General features: G+C 38.3%; 1 protein-coding gene across 2 annotated transcripts in view; it reads right to left on the bottom strand.

Moving 5' to 3' along the window:
• The window catches only part of RFTN1 (raftlin, lipid raft linker 1), a 94,995-nt gene that overhangs the window by 16,403 nt on the left and 63,593 nt on the right, over nt 1-14,999 (bottom strand). For both annotated transcript variants that reach the window (XM_042816620.1, XM_042816621.1), the window contains 3 exons: nt 13,405-13,822; nt 9,957-10,160; nt 1,249-1,364 (listed from right to left, as the gene is read on the bottom strand). In XM_042816620.1, coding sequence (XP_042672554.1) covers nt 1,249-1,364; nt 9,957-10,160; nt 13,405-13,822 — 738 coding nt within the window. The remainder of the gene's footprint in view (nt 1-1,248; nt 1,365-9,956; nt 10,161-13,404; nt 13,823-14,999) is intronic.

Below are 14,999 nucleotides of genomic sequence, written 5' to 3'. Positions count from 1 at the left end.
TTACCTGCAACTTTTCTTTTTCCCAGGCTGAAATACACACCACATAAAGTCTTCCTAATATGGAAGCTGTCTGTATGGCTCATCATTCCCATTACTATTCTCTGGACATTTTCAGTGTTAACATAACCCTATGAAAAAAGGTGCTGCCAAATCATGACTTATATAGTAGTATAAAGCAGTGTATGCTTGCTGTATCACACTCTATTCCTCTCCAAGCAGTTTTTAACATTCGGTTAACATTAATGCCTCTTGACGTTTGCCTTCTTACTCAGCACTAACCTAAATGCTTTCATGAAACCTTCTGTCATTACCCCAAAACCTTGCTCCTGATTGGCAATACCACAACTTCACCCTAAAAATAAACTGTGGCTGTAAGTTTTTCTTTTTGTTTGTTTGTTTTTTAAGTCTGTAATAACTGGAATAATATCAAATGCAATACAGGCATCATTTTTATAGATGCACATGAGCACAAGAAAAGCTGCTGTTAACAACTACGTTGTTCTTCAAGAAGTCTCTTATATGCTCATTTCTTGCTACACTTTAAAGTCATCAACTAATGATCAAACTCCTAATCCTAGTCTCCTGGAATTTTAGACATTTAGTTTAGTATCAGTCTCATTTTTCCTTAATCCATGCTTCTGGCAAATGCTGTGCCCTGCTTAAGTCTTTCCTAGGATTTTCACACCCAGTTTGCAATACATTGTAAATGAAGATGAGGTATGGCTTTTTATAGATTGTAGAATGGCTCAGGTCAGGACTGACCTCAAGGATCGTTAAGCTCCAACCCCCCTGCCACTGGCAGGTGCCAATCTCTGTATCCAATACAAGACCAGGCTGCCCAGGGTCCCATCCAACCTTTAATAGATATGTAACATCTATTTCTGGCAGACTAGAGCAATCAAATTATAAGAAAAGAAAAATATTCTGAACATTAAGCAATGTTTTTTTTTCCCCTTGTGATCTTTTTCCTTTTTATTGCAAAGATTTTAATCCCAGGTTTTTAAATACCTATTTGTGTATAGGTACACACCCACGCTGCTCTTCCTCCCATCTTCTCCCCCACTGAAGTAAGGAATGATTCAAAACCAAAAAAGCACTGTTCAAACACAGAGCATGGTTAACCTGGCATTACTGCTAACACTGGCCTCTCTACCTCCATTACTTGCATGCACTGCTGAAGTAAGTACAGGAGTACGCCTGCAGTCTCGGTGTGTTTTGATTTATTAAATAAATAAAGGAAAAACATACCTTCAGTACAGTCCACTGCTCTACAACAATAGCATCATAGCCCTGCATGATTTTATTGTCTTCCACAGCAACATCTTCAAAGAGAAATACTCCATCCATTGTTCCATGCAAGGAATCTGTGGAAACACAGTGTTATGCATAAGCTCTGTGAGAAACACCCCATGTGTAGCGAGGCATTTTAATTTAGTAATAGCCAGTTCTTTCAAGCATATTAATACCATGTGCTTGGAAACACATTTTCCTCTGAAAGTCCAACTGCAACAAATGTCTGAGACAAACATATTCAGCAGTTTCTAAAAGCAACCCTCTCCATCCACCATTATGCCAGAGTTTATCCTCAAAAAACACAGCTCTTGCATTTTGAGGTGTCAGAATAAGTTCAGTCCTTTTCACCAACCTGAAGTTGTGCACATGCCTTATGGGCTGAAGACCACATATCATGTTGCATCAACTTTTGAAGGGTTTCTGTAAGTACAATGAATGTGTACCTATGCATTCATCTATTCAAGTCAGAACCCTATTTATGGAACAGGTATTGCAGATACGATGGTCTGTGTGGGCTAAGGATGCTCTGGCATATCTAAATGATGTAAAAGAAAAGATACATTCATAACTATTTCATTAACTTATGAAGGCTTTCTGACCATCTGGTTTACTAACTGTTCTCATTTATATTCCCAGCATGTTCAGCCTTTTTTCAGATTAAACACACTATTAAAGTTACTTCAGCAGCACCTTCCCCTTGAACTTAGCTGTATATTTTACTATCAGCAGTCTCCCCCAGAGGCAAGCATTCAGTTTTGTCAGCTCCACGACACAAGAGTGCAACTAATTGAAAAAATACCCTTCCTTGCTAAAATAAATTATGAAACAGCTGTCCATAAAATATACTACATAACAGTTCTGTACTCTTTATGAACACCAAGAACTCTCACACTGTCACAAGCATGCTTCTCATCCTACCCCTCAGATTTAAAGAATACACTGGCACTGTACAACCAACTATGAAAACCTTGCTCCTTCACCTGCCTAAATGCAATAGTATTTTATACAACAGTTTATTTGTATTTTTAGGAAAATTCTACTCCTTGCACCACATAGGCTGAACCAACAGATCCCTGGACTGACTTCGCAGGCAAGCCTGCTCAGCCATTTCAGCAGGTCTTCCTACCCTCCACAGTGGATGTTGGGAGGCCAAGAAACGCTGGCAGGAAGGCATCACTGCCTCCACAGGAAAACAATCAATTTTCACAAAGACCGAGTAAAGATCAAGGTTTCTTACCTCTTGTATGCACAATCCCAAACAGACTTGATAAGATCTAAACTCTGTTTATTGCTCAGAAATGCAAAGCTCACAACAAACTAAGCTACTACAGTTGAAGGCTCCTGTCTACAAATATATACAGCAAGACTGATATTTCCAGAGCATTTGCACATTCCTTTGTTACCTGCATAGTCCACTACTCTTCTGCTGAAGTTTCTACTAAGTCACAAATAAGCAGATGCAAAAAACTCACTGCTAATATAAAACTGGATTATTTTTTTTTCCAGTTCAGCTGAGTAGCAAACCACTTAATAGCAACTTTCTTTGAGATTCTTTTAGGAGTCTCAAATAAGTAGAAAAACACTGTTTACCTACTGACAGTCTCCACAGATTACTTTCCTGCCATTTAGACTAGAAAGAAGGAAGGAGATTACTCATCACTACAGTGAGCCATTATTATACATTGCTCCAAGGAGGAAAAACTAGACTACAAAGCAGTAGTCCCTGTCTTCTAGATAGAGGTCTGAGTAAGGTGAAATAATAGAGAAAATCACTAAAGCAGCTGGTTACAAGTTAGAAAACATAGGGAGAACATGCTTGTCACATACACATAGGTACAAGATTCCATTATTATATTTTATTCGTAAGTGGTACTTGTTAGGTCCTACATTTCAAAGTGAGAACCAATTCAACTTCTGTACAGTACATCATATTCCAACACACAGACCTCCACCCAAATCCATTTTAGGATACACAGCATATAAATAGCCCTTTACTTTAATCGTGCAGGTTTCATAGAACAACAGCACTGAGGGCTGAAAGCAGAATCCCATGCATCACAACTATACAGAGGCATCTTGAATTTCCAAGGCAAGCTTCATACATAATCAGATTACTGCTAGTGCATCGTGAATTCTGCTGATGAATTTCACTGTCACACTGTTGGCACAACTGCAGCTTGAGCTCTGCCCACACATTTGCCAGCAAATTAGTAAGTGATCAAAACACAATCAGCATGCGTGTGTTTACACTCTCTCATAAATTATCCTTTATGTTTCATTCTGCTGTGCATTCCACTTGCACAGTTCAGAGCTTACACATATGTGAACATTATGGCACATATGTAATGTTTTAGAAACGAATAGATGAGCTTGTGAGACCCTACAGGGTGCAGATAAACTTAACTGCACCTCTTTGTTGAATGTACAATGATTAAACAATGATTATTGTCGAAGGCTACATCTAGTCCATCCTAAAACCTGTTAATTTTTTGGCAAGGAAAGAACCTGACAGAAAATGAGAAAAGCAGAAGGGGAAAACTTATGAGAGAAAGACAGCTGCTGCATACTGGTGTCTGTTCGAAACAGTGATAATAGTGGAAAACTCCATAAGATAAACTGCTTAATGGTATTCATTAAGATCACCCCTTAAACATAACTGAGCCTCCGCTCTACCAGCTCTTCAACTTTCATGCCATAACTATGTCTGCCAATTCGTACACCTTTGCAGCACATTCTTCCTTTTACAGGCGGAAAAGGGAGGTAAAGGAAAGAAATAACTGGAAGAAATAGAAAAGAATAATCAGATCATGAATTTAATCCCGTGTGAAGCATCTGGTATGCTAAGAATAAACAGGAGACAGAATATCAGAAAGGGAGCTAAAGGCATCTTAATTTGGAGAGAAGGAACATATAACTCATGCTACAGTGTCAGGATTAGCAGGAATTTTAGGGAACCTCTCACACAGGTGTGGAAGGGCAAAGAGTTGGACAGACAAACTGAGTCTACCTGCAACACCTTTGTCCCTCAGATGTTGTAAAGTCTGCAGCAACTTAGGCAATAGTCATGTAGGATTCACATCATCTTACAGTACAGATTTATGATAGAGATGCCTACAGCTGAATTTGTTATCCAAGGCTCTCTTTTACAACTGATGGGAAAAAAAATAAAAGCATTACTTCGTACAGGACCCAATTTCATAGAATCATGGAATAAGCTGCATGGATCTGCAGTTCGGCTTCCTGCTCAAATCAGTTTCAACGCAAAGTAGAGCAGATTGCTCAGGACTTTATCCAGTTGTGTCTTGAAAATTTCCAAGCATGAAGACTGCACAACTTCACAGGCAACCTCTTACAAAGCTTGTCTGTTTCTACGCTGAAAACATTTTCCCTTATATCCAACCTCTCATTTCAGTTTATACACATTCTTTCTCATCCTCCTGCCCAGAGCTCAGCCAAGGGGTAATATCCGTATTATTCGTAAGCTCCTTCAGTCCCAGCTGTCCCATAGGACAAGGGCTCCAGCTCCTGACAGTGATGTTCTGCTAAACCAACCTCAGTTTGTAAGCATGTTCCTTGCTCCTTGTGGGGAAGTGTCCAAAACTGGACACAGTATGTCGTGTAGAGGCAGCCTTAATGAGTGTCAAATAAGGGACGATAATCGCTTTCTTTTAATTACTGGCAATACCCTCGTCAATACAGCTGATAGGCTGTTTTCCTTCTCTATGGCTATGGCATATTGTTGATTCATGGTCAGCATGGCACCCACCAACACTGCCACGGTTTTTTCAACAGAGCTGCTAACTAGACAGGCAGTCTCTATCCCGCATGTGTGCAAGGATCACCACCTTCACAGAGGCAGGACATCTGTCCTCAATGAATTTCAAAAGCCTCCTGCTGGCCTGTTATTCCAGCCTGTCCAAACAGCAGCCCAACCCTGATGCACATTAACTGCACCTTGAATATGATATCATCTTCAAACTTAATAATAGCCCTCTCCCCGCCTCTTGTGCACCACCAATAAAGATGTTAAAACACAACCCAGTCCAGGACAGAAGTCTGTGGTATTCTTTTTGTTAGTCCAGGTAAAGTATGACCTACTAACTACTATTCTCTAAGTGCAGCCATGTAACCAGCTTTTTTTACTTGTCTAGTCACCCTTCATTATAGGCTGAAAAATATTGTGGGATCCAGTGTCAAACTTCCTTCCTGAAGACACCCAGCACGACATCCAATGCTTTCCCTTCATCCACAAATCTAATCATTTTATCACAGAAGGTAATATGTTTGGTGAAGTATGATTTACTTGTTAAATCCATGCTGACTGTTCACAACAGGTTTCCTCCATGTGTCCAGAAACATGTTTCAATAGGATTCACTCAGTGAATTTTCCAGGGGCTGAGGTGTGGCTGATCACCCTGTTGTTTCCTGGATTGTCCCTTTGGTCTTCTAGAAGACGGGTGCAACCTTTGTCTTTGTCTGATATTGGAGAACTCCTCTGATCTCCATGACCTTTCAAAGATGATTAACAGCAGCCTCATTACCACATCAGCCAGCTCCCCCAGCATCCCTGGAGCAATCCCCATCTTGATCTTCATCCACTCCTGCTGGTCCTCTGCCTTCTTGAATCTCAACTCTGAACTCAGATATCTGGGAGAACACGCTAATGAAGACTGAGTCAAAGGAGTCACTAAGTATTTCTGCCCTTCCGAGGTCTGCTACCACATACTCCATTGCACCTACCTCTTTTATATGTCTGAAGTGAGACAAGGTGGATCACAACACAAACAATATTGGTCTAGATCTAGACCTCCACCAATTATAATGGCAGTTTTTGGTAACAATACATGCAGACACACCTGCAAGGCAGATTCCTCTGTATATCTGGATGAATCTTAACTAACCTACCTACAAAGATCAGCCATCCAAAGCTTAGATGGTGAACTGGCCTTTCCATTTTTCACTGCTTCTCACATAAAGTATTTTTCTCTGATTCTAATGCAGTTGTATTCCTTTTTGGCAATCTCTTGTCTAACAAGATTAATCTACCAGAACTTAGCTTAGCCTATTAAATGGTCTTTAATAATTCCAAATATTAGTTAACCTGCAAGAAAGCAGTAGTTAAAGCAGTAAAACAAGCCATTCTGACTTAGCAGTCTTTACTCTTGAAATAACATAACTTCACTCTTAATAAAAAAAAGCCTCCAAACAAAGGTTACAATCATTGTCCCTCCTCTGAAAATGTTCTATTACCACTGCATTTTTTTTATTAAGGTATCCCACTGTGCACAAAAAAGCTATTTTCACTGGTTGTATAAATATTTGATGTAGCTCTGTTGACAAAAAGCTATTTTGATGTTCTTCCTTCTGATTTACAAGAATGGGAAAAGATTTCTTCCCTTACCATGACAGCTCTTCTAGTGCGCAACTACTTTCACTGTGTTGTCTGAACTACAAATTCCCCTCATCTAGAAAAGTAACCTTTACGCTGCTGTTGTTCTCAAAAAGAAAACAAGATATCTGAGGCTTTATGTCACGTGATCTGAATGTTGGCCTTTGCTTCACATTTATATTCCTCTCTCCCTCTGAACCTTTTCACCTTGAGTACACACAGAGAAAATAATTCCATATGGATGATAAAAATACCAGCCATCTCTGTGGATAAGGTGAATAAAATTGGCCAAATGCATCACTGGTTCATTTCTGTCAGCAGCAGTGCAAATATAACAGAGGTAATCCATTTGGCCCTTCAAAAACCCAACTAATTTCCTTTTACAAGCAACTCATCTTTTGTTTCATTTGCTTGCTTTGTCTTAAAGTCTTGTCAATGTTTCATAGATGGTTAGCTGGCTTTATGCAAGTTTGAAAGCCCAGAAATTCAGTCAGTAGAAGAACAAATATCAAATGTTTAAAGAACTGCAGTTCAAAATGATTGAAGACAACCAAACTTATAATTACTCTGTTAAGGCATGGAAGTACAACCTTAGCTTTCAGTCTTTCTCCCTTCCCATCTGCAACTACTCTCATATTGCTGACTGAAGACTTGTTGTAAGAAAGAAGCTGATCTCATCTGTTAGATCTTTTCCATTTTCACTGTTACTCACTTGTACCTTGCTCTACTTCTCACTGGAAGAGCGAATGGGTGAAGTCCTATGATCACTTCAGATCATTAGACAGTATCAGTTACACCTGGGTTTACAAGGAGTATTAGTAATGACAAGATACATGGTGTATCTCTCAACAGTTTATGAAGTGTAATTTGCAATTTTATTACATTTCTGCTTGTTATTTTCTGGTATGATGAGCAAAAAGAAACAGCTGCTATCAGTGAATTTTAAAATTCTTTTACATACAAATTATTAAACTGTTGGCAGAAGAAAGAAAAATTCATATATGCTAACAATCTGGAAATTTTCACTTGATTGGGCATTCCAAGGACAAGAGAGAGAAGAAGATAATAACCCTGCTTTTAAGTCTAATAAGCAAAGTAATGAATTCATATTTTAAGGCAAAGAGAAAAATCAGTTCCCAGTGCAAAGAAATTTATTATAACCAATTAAAGAAAATATGCTAATATTACCTTGATTTGGAAAAGGATTAATCAGTGAATACAGAGATCAGCTATAAAGAGCTGGACAGGCTGCATTAAAAGACTATAACAACAAGAAGCCCTGAGCCTCTTCCTTCTTCCCACCTTCCTGGGTTGTTTCATATGGGCTGGTATAAGACTGAAAAATATCCATCGCTTTGCAGCATAGGAAAAATTTAGGATTTAAAATCATAAATATTTAATTACAACTGGGATCACCTTATGGATGTTCTTATTATATATTTTTCTAACAGCGTGGTTTCAGTCATGACAGTTTACCTTAACTGTACTGATGCCCTTTTAAAAACTTTAATTTAGAGCTTTGCTGACTACTAAAATTTCCTGTAACAGCAAAATGATAACAAAAATGATTATCAACTGCTCATCTTCAAGCTCTAATTTAACTTAATCCTGAATCTGTACACTTTCATATAAAACTGTCCTGTTTGTGTAGAAACTTTATTGCCATCCCATTTGAATTTTATCTGTGTCTGTAGGCAGTTATCTGGTACTCCTCATTGTGGTATCCAAGTACATGAACTTCCCTCAGTCCTCTGTTATATAAATGAACTTTGGAAGTTTAAATAACAGAAAAATGCTGTGTTTAAAACATTTTAGAGTACACTGATAAGCAGTTTTTATTAAAGAAAACACTAAGCCTTATATAGCCAATTAGATTTGGCTCTACGAGTTGCAATTTATACACATAAAGTAATTGACTATGTTTTTAAATAAGTTAACTAGCAATTACAAGGCTTTCCAGGAAGCTGTATTATGAAAGCATTCAATCAACTGAACTTTAGACCTTCAATTTTTGCTACTTGCTGCAAAATGAAAAATCAGAATTGTTATCCCAATTGACTTTCACCACAACCAACTGAGTTTTATCACAGGCCACGGAACTCTGATTGACAGCAAAATGGGAAGAAGATGCTCTGGAAGCAGTTTTACAGTTCTGTGGCACAAACCCATGAAATTTAGTAGCAGATCCCAGCCTACAGATTACCACATCCTTTTGGAGAAACAAACCAAAATTAGGTGAAAGACTCATAGCACTCACAGGATTTGGGAATGAGAATTTTGATGCATACTAGTGTAGCACTGTAACGCAATGGAAAGCACAGCAATGAAAGCCCCGTGCTGCAGCAAGTAAGGATATGGTCAAATGCAGCAGCCACGGACACAGAAAGAATCTGCGTACCCTTGGAAGGCCTCAGGTACACATGGATCTCCAGTGAGATACCCTCACCTCCACTGCCAACTCTTAAACGATGTGTGAAGAGGTGGATCCTGGCTCCAGCCCTTCCACTCACTCAGGTGCACTGCTTGCCCCTGAGCTTCCCTGAGTTGGCCCTGCCTTCCCACCAGGTTTTCAGTCTCTCTTTCAGGCTGCTGAAAAAGCAACTAGTCACCTAATTTTCCAATAAACTTAATATGGTTATAACTTCAATATTTTTATTTTTAAGCATTTCCCTTGATTTGTTCTCATGGTCCCTTGGTTATGTCTCTGAAATCCCTATTATGCACCATAATTCTTTTTGTGCAACAAGCTTCACTTCAGAGTCACCAAGGGAGCGAGCAGTGCAGTACAGATTGGCTACAGTATTAAGCTGAATTCAGTGCTATTCACAACATGCAAAAAGAGAAGGCAATTTGATAAAAATACTGTGCCATCAAGATGCAAATGTCCTCTGGGGGTAGGCACTAGTCAGATAAAACTGGCGCACTGTCATACCTTTAATTTAAGTATCCTGCTTTACTATCTTAATAATTCAATTCAGTTCACTTGGTACTGTTTATTAAGTCTATGTATTTCTGCAGTTACAGATATGTCTCCATTATGTTTATAAAATACAACTCACGATCTCAGCTTGCTTTATACAAATGCCAAAATATTTTCTGTATACTTTCATTCCACTTCACTGAAAAAGGCTGATCTAAAACAAATATTTCCCAAGATCATATTAAAGCTTGTTTAATGTCTTCTCCCAAATGTCTTCTCTTGAAAGATAATGACCTCTATTAGCGGAGAAAGGAAAATAATCACAACATAATATGCTCTCTGTAATTTCCATACCATTTACCATTCCAAGGCTGAAGATGGCGTTCACCAATGAGCCTCCTTTCCTGAAGTGATCTGTCATATGCTCCAGCCAATTTGCTTCCAAGCTGTTGACAGTCTGCCCATTCCTGGAGATCCTCATAGGGATAGTCACCGTATAGTACTGGCTGCATCTCTGTGGAGTTTTGGGCTTGTTGAAGAGAGTGAAGATCTCTGTCTCTACCAAAAAGTAAAAATGAAGTAATGCAACAACCATATTATGACACTTCAGCTAAGACAATACTGTTTGCCCACAGCCTTTCACACTACACAAATGCAATACTTGGGACATGCTTTTCTTTTTATGACATTTCTGTGCTGCACAACAGAGTAAGGTCTCGAAATCCATCACAGTATTTTGATTGTTGTTTCAGTATTTGTTACTAATAATGGATTCACTGTTGACGATAAAAAAATTACAGATATTCATACTTGCAACCCTTCTACAAGTAACAAAAGCAATTAAACTCCACAAACTGCATTAAGTACTGCAGAAGTCACTAACCATTAACACAGAACACTTATTTTTTCTACTCAATGCATTTTAAAAGAGGTATGACTGAGGACAGTTCAAATGCTGTTGCAAATTTAGAAGAAGCAGCATTCAATAGATCATGACCATTAAACAAAAGTATTAAATAACTTGGTTTGATAACGCAGTGGCATGGAACCAGCAAGCAGCAGATGCATCTAAAGAATGCAATGAATCATAAATACAGAGACAATGCTAGCTGGTTAGTTGATTTACTCTGGGTCTGAGCCAAGGTGAGACAGACACAAGAGTAAAAGAATAACGAAAGCAGCACTGTTCATGGTCTCAAAAATGAGACTAGAATCTGTTCTGTATCTCCTCTTGTCATTACAAAAAGTCACTGCTGACAGCAAAGCTGGGGTTTCACAGCTCTGAAGCTGGAAGTAAATTTAAGTGCAGATTGACTATTGACTTCCAAGAGCCAAAAAAAATCTCTTCAAATAAACATAAAAAGCAAAAACCTTTGATTAAATCTATTCACCCAGCGAGCTCCTCATGTTTCCAAGTTATTATATTGTAATCTCAAGTATTAAAGAAAGTAATGTCACGGGAAATGTTAAGACTGCTCTCTAACAGAAATGTCCCTGAGCACGAAGCGTGTAAAATGAAAAAGATGTTAGAAAGCAGATCAGGAGCAGGCTGGCAGCACTTGAAGAAGAGACCAGGAAGCTTGCTATATAACCAAACATTCGAAAGAGACTTAATGATCTCAGATGTGAACAATGGTTAAAACAGACCAAAAGGGAGTAATTACCACAAATCTTCTGGCAGTTTACCACTTAACTAGAAAAAACAAAATGATAATTATCCTAACTTAAAAGAGGATACACAGAAAAATTCTACGTCCATTTTGATCCTGACTCCCAAAACAGACTCATGTTGGAGATCTTTCTGGTGTGTATGAAGACATCACACTAAAAACAGCACACCATGGAAGTGGAAATCCAGAGGGGGAAGATGATTTGGATTTGACATTGGGCTGCTAAAAATGTTCATTTAAATATGTGTGGGAATCTTTCAGTGTCTGACTTGGTTTTGTAATTGTCATTACACCGGTCCTAACCACTGTTCCAATTATTACAGCCAACAGCTTTCACCAGGCAGCCTGTCTGCTCAAACTTGGACAAAGATACCTTCAGTTTACTTCTAAATAACAGTACACTTGCAGTACATGTGCCTTGTTTACAGGCAAAGCATTTTTAACAGTGTTTTGAGAGCCCTTTAATAAAGGGCAAAGTAGATGAGCGTTACAAAATACTGAACAACAAAATATCACAAAAATAACACCTGAAAAGTGTTAAACCTAAATTGAACAAAATTAAGATTCCACAAATGGAAAAAAGTTTAATGCAGGGAAGAAAGAGCTTAAGAAAGATCACTTCCTATGGAACAAGTAGTGTAACATGAAAAAAAGAAACAAAAACACCTGGTACTTTCTACCTTCATGCTCTCAAGGAAGGATGCAGAATGATGCCAAAGACTGAAATACATTTTCCACGAGAGGAAAAGGGAGTGCTCGAATAATAAAAAGCCATACAAGAGTAATACAGAAATCAGCAATGTTGTACAGGCAATAGATATGGGAAATCCTACTGTAAGTGAGCTACTTCATTTTCTGTCACAAAAAAGTGCCATCTCAGAAAGTATCGGCTTCATTCACCAAGAAAGAAAAATGCACTAGAAGTAAATAGAGGAGAAAAACACTCAGAAATAAAAGATAAATATGGAAACTAAACACACTTTTTAAAATAAAACCCCTTATCTGGCAAAACTGCAGCTGTAATAAAATCCTGTGCTGTTTTAGATAAATATTAAGGAAGATTTCAGGTGATCAGCCTTATATTATGCAGAAATACTAAGAACATAGTTACTTGCAACAGAAGATTTCCATCATCAAAAAGATAATAGCTATGTTAACTCTCTCAAGGACAGCACACATGAAAACAGAAAGTACTGGTCTGGTTTGAGACAGAGATATCTAATTTAGAACTATAAAATTTAGAGGGCTTCTATGATGTATGAGATTCTAGAATAACATGGAAGAAATGATTCAGCTAATACAAATGCTTTGACCTAATCCAGATGCCTCCTTGCCCAACAAAAACTGAAAAAGCATAATGAAAAGTTATTTGAGAATGATACAAATCTGATGACAAAAACCTAATTACACAGAAATGCAATGGAAACCAAGACAATAGTCCAAGTCCAAATAGTCCAAGAATGCAAAGTCATTCTCAGTCTTACATTACAAAATCCCCAAAGGGCCAAGAGTGTGTGACTGCATCTACGTAAAATATAAAGAATGGTGATAAATTAAAGTCAAGGACAGCACCAGCTCAAAGGAATGTGGATGGAATTTCCTTACACAGATTTATAACTTGTAAGGAAAGTAAGCAAAGCAGTGAGAGAAGTAAGTGTACACCGCATCGTCTAGGGTGTAGGCAAGCAGAGGAAATAAAGGTATTTGAAGATTTAAAACTGAAAACGGGGCAAGAATCTTTTTTTCTGATGACTTTTGATTTTCTAAGCTACTCTGGCCTATGTCCCATTTTAAACAACAATTTCTGGATATACTTGATATAAATATCAAGTATTACAACAAATACAGAAATGAACGATTTCAGCAGAACAGCAGGGAAAATAAGTCTTTACACTCAGGCACAGGAACAGGCCATAACACAGCTGTACCTAGTTATATCAGCTCTTCAGCTGCCACCTGACTTACACTCAGTCGCTGTAAACTGTGTAACTATGCTGAAATTGGGTTACGTGGTGCATTTGCTGCACCCATTCTTTGCTATCACAGAGGAAAGTCCCTCTCCTTGCCTGTACCCCTGAAGGAGCAGGAAACATAATTGGTTTTTATGTATTAGAGGTCACAGCAATACTTACTGTCAGTAAGTGGTTTTGAGCATCGTGCTGGCGTTTCATTCTCTGCAATTCCATTCTGTGTGTCTGGCGCTTCTCTCCCACCTGGGTGCTCGTGTTGTTCTTCACTGCCCTTTGCAGATTTGCAATTGGGCTCCTCAGCAGCTTGTCCTTCACCCTTCCTCCCTTCCCTGGATGTGGCACATTGGTCAGCATTCCCCTCACCTGGTGCTGGAGTACTGCATCCATTAATGCCATCTATTTTCTCGCCATCCAGTGAAGCGTGATCCTCAGGGCAATTTGAAACGTTTTTATTATCTCTGGATTGCACAGAGTTGTTACTGGCAGGTGTCAGAGAGGAGCTGACAAGGCAGTTCTTTTGGGAATGGTACTGAGGTATAATTCCAACAAATTTCAAGCCTTGACTTGCTGCATCTTGAATCTACAAGTCAAAGAAGATTACATTTTAACCTTCAAGCTGTCTTAGCTAAATAGAAATACAGGAAATAACACCCTTCAAGGGAGCTATAGTATATCATTTTGCTACATTTGTCCACTACCAGAGGAAATTGCCATGCTACATTTACATAAAAAGTTAAATTCTAGTGAAGCAGGATGAAAAGTCCCTTAAATTGTCTGCAGTAATGTGAAATTGCATGCACATGTGCACACACAGGGAGGAAAGAAAATGCCCACATATTTCTTCAAAAAGCCTTTGTCTGAACCATTTATTCTGAATTACCAGAGGTGGTATTACTCACATGAAGTTTTAGTTTCAATCTTATGCAGTCACTCAATATTACACCTTCTGCTGTATTAGGCACGTGATTATGACATTTATGCAAGGAAAAGGTTATTAATTCTCTCTGTAATATGCACCATCATAACAACAGTTGTTGTTTTTCCTATTTTGGATTCAGACACAAATGGCAGGCTTTCACATAATGAGTACATAAAAGCAAAGTTATTTTAATACACTGTACTTGGGGAGACACAGAACTCCAAAGAACCGTTATGAGAAGAGCAAAGAATGAAAACAAAGGGACTGCATTATTAATCCTTTATGTTTTAGGTGGAGGAAGAACATGAAGGAATCAGATCACAAAAGATTCAGAGAAAAAAAAAAAACACAGGGTGAGTCGTAGTGATAAACAGATAAACAGATAAAGCAGGAATTCACAAAGGAAAGCTTGAGAGGAAGCAGAAAGAGAAATCTAATGCAAAGACTCAGCACTATGGAGTCCTTTCCAAGAGATTTTAGTATCACACTCCTGGAACAGAGTGGCCAGACCTGTGTGAAAATGTGTGAGGATTCATTTATCAAAATCTTTACCAGAAAAGGAAAGGTTTCCATGTACTGTGTACACTTTGTATAATATAAAGTCTAAACATGCATAAATATTTCAAAAATAAATGGGTTAGGAATGGAGAAATAATTTAAATTCCTGCGCATACCGTGTCATTCCAGGGTGTTAAGTTATCTTAAGTGTTCTCTGAGGTTCAATCTATATGAACTTACATGAAGCAGTTAAGGCTTTTTTTTCCAGTAGCAAATGGAATACTGCATGTTACATGCACCTCCAGTTTGAAAGCACAAGAGATGGAACAGAATAAACAAG

The sequence above is a fragment of the Centrocercus urophasianus genome, unplaced genomic scaffold, assembly GCF_019232065.1.
Source record: "Centrocercus urophasianus isolate 14NV4802_14NV808 unplaced genomic scaffold, USGS_Curo_1.0 seq_16, whole genome shotgun sequence".
NCBI lineage: Eukaryota > Metazoa > Chordata > Aves > Galliformes > Phasianidae > Centrocercus > Centrocercus urophasianus.
Note: the sequence above shows the minus strand (reverse complement) of the source record. Positions and strands in the feature narration are given on the sequence as shown.